Genomic DNA, 10901 nt, shown 5'->3' on the forward strand with positions numbered 1-10901 from the left:
CAGCTCTTCCAAGAGATCTCATATACCATACCCTGTCTGCTGTACTTGACTGTGCATTTCTGATACTCTGCAAGCTTTCAAGCTGGGCGTGGGCTGCCAAACTACTCTGTCACTATGCTTTGAGCCCCTCTCATTTACCTTTAGGAGAAATCCAAAGCAATCTCCCCAGAGGTCTACAACCTCTACTTAATGACTCCCTGTCACCCTTTTGAGTTTAATCTTCTGGAGATAGGTAATATGGGCTGATAGTTACTGATCTCTTTTTGCTATTTTTCAGTAAGTTCAGCTTGGCTGTGTCTAATACCTCTGTTTAAAATGTGTCTTTTGTCAGCTTTGAGGCATTCACCAAAATTCTAACACAACCAGAAAAGTATTGTTCAATAACCAGCTACAAATAAATTTAGCTCTGAGTTTCCTTGCAAGTAGGTAAATCCATCTTTGGCCTCAACAGCCTATGACTAAGGCTATATTTTCCTGTATACACACAAACTACTGCATTTTTATGTAGTAGGTGAAACATTTAATAAAGTATTACTCAGATGTGAAGTAAAAAGCTACTTTATTTTCCATAATTGGTCTAATTTTTCCTCAAACATTTAAGTTGCCTTCACACAGGCACCATGGGGAGAGAGGGGAGAGAAAGAGAAGGAGGAGAAGGAGTAAGTGAGGGGAAACAAAGAAAAGAGGAGATGAGATCTGTCCTAAGAAAAGGTGCAGCTACGGCTAATTGTAATGGATTTTAACACTATTAGCCTTGCAGGCAGGGAACAATCTTCACCCCCAGTGTTGTCCAGATAGTTCCTACAAGGGAATCCTACCTCCTGACAGGAAGGAGTGGTCATCAACAGTAAAGACCTGTCCTGAGAAAGCCCTGGGAACACCTGCCTAAATTTCTTTGTTCTTCGGTGCAGTTGCCTTTTTTCCTGGACTTGTCCACTTTCACGCCATCTTGAGAGTACACTATAATGTTTTCTTCCTTTTAATAAATCCTTGGCTTGCTTGTCTTTGTTTGCATATATTAATATTTTGGTATGTCCTGGAATTCCGTCCTGTGACATGTATCAGGGACCCTTTCAATCTCTGGTAACAAGGCCAGTGAGAATTCATAGGACACTCCAAGGACCACTGCATACAGTTCTGAGGTTGATTCTTTCCTTGCTGCCATGAAGTCCCATAAATTCCTGCTCACAAAGAATCCATTTGGGAAAGAAGAGGGAGAGGAAAAGTCTTTGAATGAGCATTTACTTAAGAGGCCATTTCAATTTGAAACAGAACACGACTGAATTATCTGTAATTGGTAAGTTTGAGCACCAATTCAACCCCCAACCTACTTCCCCAGATCAGTTGAAACACAACTGTCATTAAGTCTTTTCCAGAATGCATAGATAACACAGGCACCATCTAGACAATAACCTAAAACCACTGTGTTCATCAGAATTCAATTTTATGATGGTTTTTGAAGTTGGATTTCCTGACATTTGTTTTTAAGTTTTCACGTCGTTTTCAGTGATTAGTGTTAAATTCACATTAAAAGCAGCTCGAATGTTAGCCCAAAAAAGTCCACGTTTGCTCTTCTCCTTGGGCCATTCCAAGTAAGTCCGCTTTGTCATAAGAGCCCTCAGCTTGTGATACTTGCAAGGAATGCTGTTTTGCGGAATGGGTTCCAGCAAGATCAAGATTAAGTTATTAGATCCTTCGTGAAAGAGATGGTGGTGGGCAAAATAGAGTTCATAATGGCACCACTCACTCTGAACAAAGTTGGGAGACAAAACAAAGATGTACTTATAACTTTTCTCAATGCAGTTGATGATATTTTCCACGATGCTCTTGCCAGGAACAAAGTTTCTCTCATGGAGACAAATCCGTATATCTTCCTTTTCTAGGCATGGAACCAGTTCATTTTTCACCCAGGCAGAATCATGTTCGCTGTATGAAATAAAAGCGTGGAACTGGAAAGTTCTTTGGAGTTCATCTAAATTTATGTTCCTAGCCCTGCGCCGGGTCTGGGTCCACTGACACACCATCCTGAGATACCAGGGCAGATCAAAGTAGATACAGAGGATGGTCACAGTGACAGCAAACACCAGTCCAGTTACCCCAATGGTGACAATCAGCAGAGCTGTGTTGCAGGATAATGGAGACACATGAAAGTCCTTTAGTAGGGTGCCCTTATAGCTTTCTGGAGCGTCACACTGATAAGAGTCAGGCCAACCCTCTACCACCTCACTTGATACTTGGCCTATACTTTGGATAAATTCTCTTAGCTCACATGTACACTGGAACGGATTGTTCCCTGCTTTTATAGACCTAATCTTCTGGCAGCTCTGGAAGAAATGAGCTGATGGGTTGGAAATTACATTGTCGTCAATGGCCAGTACAGAAAGGCTGCTAAAGCTACCACATCCGGGAAGGTGGGCTAAAGAATTGAAACCAACATTGAGTTCTTGCAAAGCTTCCAGACTAGTGACGTCTGTAGGGATGTTCCTTATTTTGTTATTGTGAAGATCAAGAACCTTGACCCTGGGAGGTAAGCAGCTGAAAACAGAGTCGGTAAGTATATTTGAAGACAAATTTAACACCACTATACTCCCAACCCAAGTGCAATTTCTGTTATGTCTATCGTAAGCCAAAGAATTCCAGCTCACATCCAGTGTTTCCAAAGATGTCATATCTTTAGTCATGAGACCTACTTTGTAAAGGTCTTTTAATTCATTCTTTCGTAAGATAAGTGTCTCCAATCTAACTAAAGTAGAGCATTTTTGAAAAATACTGTCTGTGAGAACATTCTGGGTAAAGTTCAAAAATTTAAATGTGCTTGTTGTTTCAGGACAAAGCATGTGTATAAAAGGAGTATCTGATATGGTTAACATCATAATGTTCATCTCAGAAAACACTCTGTATAATGCTGTCTGTGAGAAAAGAAAAACTCTGTTTGTAATATGTTCCATTTTTAATGCTTTCAGTGCTGTTTCAGAATAAGTAAAATCTTCTTTACCAATGCTTTCAACTATTGTTAAATTGTAAATATTGAGATATTCTACAGGTCTGGGCCAAAGGAATTGAAAAATTCTAACCAAACATTTCCAAGTTGTTTCCACATGGTTAAGGGTAAAGTTCAGTAAGGTTGGACCTCTAGTGAGTTCTGATAAAAATTTAATAAAAACCTGACAGTTGTAATTATTCAGTTTAATATTAGTCAGTTGTAAGCACCCTAAACTATTAACTGATATATTCACTTGGACAGAGAATAAATTATTTGGGTGAAAAACGAGGTGAAGAGTTTTTGTATTCAGAATTTGAAGACTTTCTGCCTCATTTTCTTTCACATAATAACCTTCCAAATCCAGAAGAATGTAATTCAGATGCAAGTGAGCAATTGGTAGCAGATCTAATTGTTGTAGCTTTGTAGCACTTAATCCCAAGAAATTCAGTTGCATCAAGTTGCCAAATTCCTTACAGAGAGGCAAGGCATCAAAATCATTGAATGAGAGGTCTAAGTGCTTGAGACTGGTGATAGGATGGCAAGATAGCTTCTGTAATCGATTGTGAGATAAATCCAAATATTCCAAATCCTGGTTGAACTTGAAAATACTAATATCAAGGCACTGGATTCTGTTATGGGAAAGTCTCAAAACTTTCAGCCCTGAGAGCAAGCTTATGTCAGAGAGGTGAAGCTCAGATATGTAGTTCTGAGACATATCTAAGACTTCGGTTTTTGTTGGCAGGCCTTTCGGAACTTGAGTAAGGCCGCAGTTTGACATGTCCACTGCAAATTCACTTTCATCAGAGGACTGGATTATGTTTCCAACTATAAAGGTTACGATGTAAACAAAATGAAAGCTTCTGACAACAGAGTCTTTGTCCTTGACCATGATGTTGAAGTGGCTATCTCCCAAAGAGTTGTTGCTGTTCTTCAGAGCATCTAGATGTGCACCCAAATTCTAGAAATATAATATACATGGACATGTATGAAGATTGGATAATTGCTATCAAACCTCCACTTACTAAGTACAAAATCTCAATGATGTCTTTATTCCTATCAGTCATAATGCCACCTAACTCCTATGGTGGAGTCCTGAGAGCAGCAATGGCAGCAGCTGTGGTGGCCACAGGGTAGCATCCTGTGCTTACACCAGAGTGCCACAATCACACCTGCCTGGAACCACCTACAGGTAGAAGTTAGAAGTACTGTTACAAGCTTGCGAGGGACAAGTGGGATAACATATATACTCTTTCTGGTCACAGGATCCCATTTTTGACACAATTCCCATAAAAATGGATATGTGTTTTTCCAGTTCACATTAGACTAGAAGCAACAAATTCAGAGACACAGGATTCAACACTTGATAATTTGTAAACATCAAACCACAGCTGACACACTGATAAAACAGGAAAAGATAGATAAATATTAAAAAGTACATGAAGGGGCCGGCCCGGTGGCTCAGGCGGTTAGAGCTCCGTGCTCCTAACTCCGAAGGCTGCCGGTTCGATTCCCACATGGGCCAGTGGGCTCTCAACCAGGTTGCCAGTTCAATTCCTCGAGTCCCGCAAGGGATGGTGGGCTCTGCCCCCTGCAACTAAGATTGAACACGGCACCTTGAGCTGAGCTGCCTCCCGGATGGCTCAGTTGTTGGTTGGAGCGCGGGCTCTCAACCACAAGGTTGCCAGTTCAATTCCTCGACTCCCGCAAGGATTGGTGGGCAGCGCCCCCTGCAACTAAAATTGAACACGGCACCTTGAGCTGAGCTGCCGCTGAGCTCCCGGGTGGCTCAGTTGGTTGGAGCCTGTCCTCTTAACCACACGGTTGCCGGTTCGACTCCCGCAAGGGATGGTAGGCTGTGCCCCCTGCAACTAGCAACAGCAACTGGACCTGGAGCTGAGCTGCACCCTCCACAACTAAGACTGAAAGAACAACAACTTGAAGCTGAACAGAACCCCCTACAACTAAGATTGAAAGGACAACAATTTGACCATTGTTCCCCCAATAAAGTCCTGTTCCCCTTCCCCAATAAAATCTTTAAAAAAAAAAAAAAAAAAAAGAGAAGATGAGGATAAAAGTATCAACCTACTGGATGACTGTAAGAAATAAATAATGTTTTTTTTTAAAAAAAAAGTACATGAAGAATTTAGAAGGCTAACGCGGCTGTATGTAAGAGATAATAGTTTCCCCAGAGCCCAGAAAGTCTCACTGCACTACAACATAGCATAGATGTTGATGTTTGTGACAATCAGTGAATGAGAAAAGATTACAGCTGAGGAGGTGGAGGCAAGTGCATGAGCCCACAGACCCCATTTTTACCACCGGGACAAAGGGTTGGAACTTTGAGGCTCACTGGATCCCATTCAGGATCTGATCTGCACCAAAAAAGCATCTAGGAGCCCCCAGGGAACAAGAGCAGATAACAACATTTCTTAAATAGGGTCTTATGTAGAAGGACTAGCTGAGAGCAGATTTTGACTAGTTCAGTTTTATTAACAAAAAGATCCACTGTTCATTACCTGAGGGAAACACCAAAATAGTTAAGAGATATATAGGGTTTCAATGAACCATTCTTTGGAAGAGTAATCACTCTTCTGGGTTGGGGGAGTATCATTACAAAATGGCATATGGTTTATTAAAAAGCCAATTATACTTTAATTTTTTAAAAATGGCATATATTTAAAGATCCTTTTAACTTCTCCTCCCATACAGCCTCTCCCAATTGTCCTTCAAAACACCCAAGAAAACACAGAAATGCTTGAAAAACCCACCTTGCTACTGAAAGCAAAGAAAGATGAAAAATTAATGGCAGGATCCAAAAGCATCTACACTCATGAAAAAGTAATTGAGCTGTATTAAGGAAACCAGCATACTTAAGCTTTGTCTCAGGAAAATAGACTCCCTGATGAAAGGTATGAAGAAATTTTATCCTTCTCTCTGTTTGTCTCTGATTCAAACACAAAGTTTGAGTAACAACCAGGTAACTTAGTAGCATTTCTTTTACCCCAATGGTACTAATGTGAGTGGGTCACATCACAGTTTTCCTTCTATAGACCACCACTTTCCAACTCTCCATCACACAATGATTAACCCAGATAAAAACTGGGCAAGAAGTACACACACCACCTCTATTCAACATCGTATACTGGAAATCCTAGCCAGAGCAATTAGGTAAGAAAAAGAAATAAAAAGCAACTTGGAAAGGAAGAAGTAAAATTATCTCTGTTTGCGGATGATATGACCTTATATAGAGAGATCCTAAAAACTCCACCAAAAACCTCTTAGAAAACGAATAAACAAATTCAGTAAAGTTTCAGGATACAAAACCAACCTACAAAATCAGTTGTGTTTCTGTACATTAACAACAAACTCTCTGAAAAAGGAATAAACAAAACAATCCCATTTACAGTTGCATCAAAAAGAATAAAATACCTAGGGATAAATTTAACCAAGGAGATGAAAGACCTGTACACTGAAACAGGAAGGCACTGATAAAAGAAACTGAAGAAGATGAAAATAAATGGAAAGATAGCCTGTGTTCATGAATCAGAAGAATCAATATTGTTAAAATGTCCATACTATCATAGTACCCAAAATCATCTATAAATTCAATACAATTGAATTGTTATAAAAAATTCCAAAGGCATTTTTCACAGAATAGAAAAAACAAAGTTATAGTAATCAAAACAGTATGGTATTCACATAAAAACAGACACAAAGACCAATGAAACATAATTGAGAGTCCAGAAATAACCCATGCATAAATTGTCAACTAATGTTTGACAAGGGAGTCAAAAATACTCAATGGGGAAAGAATAGTCCCTTCAATAAATGGTGTTGGGAAAATGATATGCACATGTAAAGGAATGAAGTTGGACCCTATCTTACTTAGTCCACTCGCATAAATTTACTCAAAATGGATTAAACGCTTAACTATAAGACCTGAAATCCTAAAACTCTGAGAAGGATACACAAAGAAAAATCTCCCTGACATTGGTCTTGTCAATGATTTTTTTGGATCTGACACCAGAAACATAAGCAACAAAAGCAAAAATAAACAAGTCGGGCTATATCAAACTGAAAGGATTCTATACAGCAAAGGAAACAATCAACAAAATGGAAAGTCAACCTACAGAATGGGAGAAAATATTTATAAACCATGTTATCTGATAAGGAACTCATAATATATAAGGAACTCATACAACCCAATAGAAAAAAAAGCAAAACAAAAAATTCAATTTAAAAATGAGCAGGAGACCTAATTAGCCATTTTTCCAAAGAAAACGTACAAATCTCTGACAGGCACATGAAAAGATGATCAATATCACTAATCATCAGAGAAATGTAAATCAAAACCACATTGAGATATCAACTTATACTTGCGAGAATGGCTGTTACGTATCAAGAAAAGAGATAAGTGTTGGCAGGGATGTGAAGAGAAGGGAACCGTTGAGCACTATTGCTGAGGATGTAAATTGGTGCAGCCACTATGGAAAACAGTAAGGAGGCGCCTCAAATAATTAAAAACAGAAATACCATATGATCCAGCAATACCACTTCTGGGCATATATCTGAAGGAAATAAAATCACTACCTGAAAGACAGTGCCATGTTTATTGCTGCATTATTCACAATAGCCAAAACATGAAACCTAAGTCCACTGATGAATGGGTAAAGAAAATGTGAAATATATGTAAATGGAATATTATTCGGCCATAAAGAAGAAGGAAATTCTGCCATTTGTGACAACATGGATGGACTTTGAGGGCATTACGCTAAGTGAAATTAAGTCAGAGAAAGACAAATACTCTATGATCTCACTCACATGTGGAATCTGAAAAAGCCAAACTCATAGAAACAGAAAGTAGAAAGGTGGTTTCCAGCGGCTAGAGAGAGGGGAAATGGGGAAATGGTCAAAAGGTACAAACTTCCAGATACAAGACATAAGTTCTGGGGATCTAAAGTGAAGCCTGGTGACTGTAATTAACAGGACTGTATTATATACGTGAAAGTTGCTATGAGAGTAGATCTTGAATAGTCTAAACACACACACACATACACACACACACACACACACGCAAGAAGGGAAGGCTTTAGGGAGCTGAAACTGAGAGAAGACTCTGAAATCACAAAGCAGATTGGACTATGATGGAATACTAGCTTCACAAAGATATCCACGTCCTAATTCCAATTTGTGAATCTGCTGTTACATGGAAAAAGGGAATTAGCATTGCTGCTGGAATTCAGGTTGTTAATAAGCTGACCTTAAAATAGGAAGAGTGTCCTGGATTATTTGGATTGGCCCAATGTAATCTCATCGTTTATAATGGGTCCTTTCAAGTGGGAGAGAGAGGCAGAAATAAGAACTCTCATTTACTACTGGCAGAAATGAAAAATTAGTACAACCTTTCTGAATTTTGGTCACATACATAAATTCCTTAAAAATATGCTTACCCTTATTTTAGCAATTCCAGTTCTCAGAATTTGCTTCCAAAGGAATGATCAGAGATACACATAAAAATATTACTATGAGGTTGCTCATGACATGATGAAAACTGGAAAACAAAAAAGATAATGTCTAGTGTAGAAAATGGTTTGATCAATTATGGCACACCCATAACATGGAATAATACACAGCCTCAAATACTGCACTTTTGAAAAAAAAAAATGTCTACAATATAATGTCAAGTGAATAAAAGAATACAAAATTGTATATGTGGTAGGATTCTAATTTTGTAAAATATAATTAAAACTTGACATATACACAAAGCCTAGGGGAAAAAGAATGGGAAGAAATATATCAAATGCTAATAGTGGTTATTTCTGGATCTCTGAATCACAGATAAATTTAATTTTCTTTCTTATGCTTTTGTATATTTCCAAAATTTCTAATTTTAGAAGTCAAAAAAGCTTGTCTTAAAATACAGCTAATGTAAAAATATTTTATATTTTAAAAAACACGCTTGTATAGTGTGTGTGTGTGTGTGTGTGTGTGTGTGTAGAGGGGGGGAGAGAGAGAAACTTATTCTATATGATGCTAGATAATTGACATTAATGAATGAGAACCCACCATCTAAAGGTCCCTCTCCATGGTGTCTGTGTTCAGGCGACTGAAACTTAGCCACCACGTGGGAAAGTTGATCAGCTGCCTTTATACTAGTACCCTGCCCCATAACACAAATATTCCTCTGAGAGCGTTTATACCCTCAAGCAGTTCCTAGTGTACACACTCAACAAACCAGCCAGGAGATTTTATATTTAAGAAAAAATAAAGGAGAGGAACAAAAAGAGATGAGAGTGGAAGATCAGAGAGTTCACAACTTCTTTTTAAAGGAAGATAAAAGATAAAAGTTTTGTTTTTTTCTTTAATGTATCAAATGAAAAGAGGAAGAAAAAAAGAAGATGGAAGAAGCTGTATTTCAAGAATAAAACCACGGTAAATAGGATGTACAAAAATTCAAACTACCAGAAAGGAAAGATCAGAAAAACATTAAGTGAGGTTAAGTGTGAGTCAATTACTAAGTCAACAAGTACGCAAGAGAAACATTGTTTTATTGTTAAAGTTTAGGTAGAGACCCAGAAAAAAGCAAGTTCTAGGTCATTCTCTGCCACCTCCTCCATTTAATAAATGTTTATTCAGAGTGTACTATGTGCCAGGACTTTGCTGGGTGTTACATGCTGGGGATATGAATACGAATAGTACTGGCAGAATCCTTGTTTTCAAAATGCTTATAAATTAGTGACAGATACAAATAACCAATTATAGAACCACGTGAAAGGGGAGATCAAACACTTATGTCTACTATAAAGATATCTTCTATGTAATAGGTGCCTTATCAGTGGCATAAACTACTGAAAACAAGGAAATAGAAAAGCTGAACATAGAAAGTGTAGACAAAAGCCGAAGAAATAAATATGATCGGTTAGTTTTTTTCCCTTAACTATGACTACAAATGCTAGTTACTTTTATATCTTTTCAAGATGGCCACATCTTCATCTTTTTTGTATATTTGAAAGGACACTTGCAACATCTTAAAAAACGAAACAAAACTTAAAATCATCTTGTAAAAGTATCAAAGAAACATTACTATTTCCTACACGATCTTGCTTGTTTGAAGTAATTATACCATAATTTGAAAAAGCCACAAAAGCCTGCTTACTTACCAAGATTTCTTTCTCAGAAGAAGAGAAAATAACTTCTAAATGCAGAAAAATAAGCGCTTGACAAAACGCAAGTCCTTAGCTTAGGCAAAGCAATACCACAGAAACAGTTTTATGCCATCTGTTGGATTTCTCTGGAATTAGTCCTATGTGTGAATTCCCCTTTCAAAGGTTACTGCAAAGCACGTGAGTCAGCAGGTTTCCGTGGGCTACAGACTAAAACAGTAACCAAAATTTTAAATTCATACGAGCAAGCAGCTTATGATAATTTCGGTGTGAAGAAAAGTGTTTCTAAGGTAACATTTATCTGTAAGAGTTTGCAGCCTGAATGTGCAATTGTCACCGGAGTGGAAAGTTATTGAACGTGCTTGTTTTCTATTATCACCATACTTACCATTTCCAAAATAATTGCAACTACAATTATCAAGCAATTCTGGAACATTAGCATAGCTGGATGCAATTTAAATAAAATGAGCGTAGGTCCAAGATTTGTTCTTGTGTTTTTAAAAAAAATCAACTTTCAAGGAAAGTTTAGAAGTTGATACATATATAGACAGACCTGGGGAAAATTGCACCCTGTTTCTTCACATTTCAACCAATATTTAGTATTATTAGAGGTTATAGTTCTAGATTCTAAAATAATAACACTGAGATTCTACAGAACTAATTAAAAAATCAATTTTCTAAAGGGCATTTAGAATAATTTTACAGTGATATTGTCAAATGAACTAAAAAAGGAGTCTGAACACATAAATATGGAC

The 10901-nt window shown here is 37.7% G+C and overlaps 1 protein-coding gene across 2 annotated transcripts; it reads right to left on the minus strand.

Annotated features, from left to right (window-relative positions):
* Positions 1-542: 542 nt before the first annotated feature.
* Positions 543-10247, minus strand: TLR6 (toll like receptor 6). 2 transcript variants are annotated; one of them, XM_074322354.1, is made up of 3 exons: positions 10144-10182; positions 8434-8534; positions 543-3941 (listed from the first exon to the last, which is right to left on the minus strand). In XM_074322354.1, the coding sequence occupies exon 3, from the start codon at positions 3870-3872 to the stop codon at positions 1485-1487; it is 2388 nt and encodes a 795-aa protein (XP_074178455.1). In that variant the 5' UTR covers positions 3873-3941; positions 8434-8534; positions 10144-10182; the 3' UTR covers positions 543-1484. The 2 variants fall into 2 exon arrangements, with proteins under 2 accessions (XP_074178455.1, XP_074178462.1); XM_074322361.1 differs by lacking the exon at positions 8434-8534 and having other exon boundaries at positions 10144-10247.
* Between the last annotated feature and the right edge of the window lie 654 nt (positions 10248-10901).

This window comes from Rhinolophus sinicus, linkage group LG02 (assembly GCF_036562045.2).
Source record: "Rhinolophus sinicus isolate RSC01 linkage group LG02, ASM3656204v1, whole genome shotgun sequence".
Taxonomy (NCBI): Eukaryota; Metazoa; Chordata; class Mammalia; order Chiroptera; family Rhinolophidae; genus Rhinolophus; species Rhinolophus sinicus.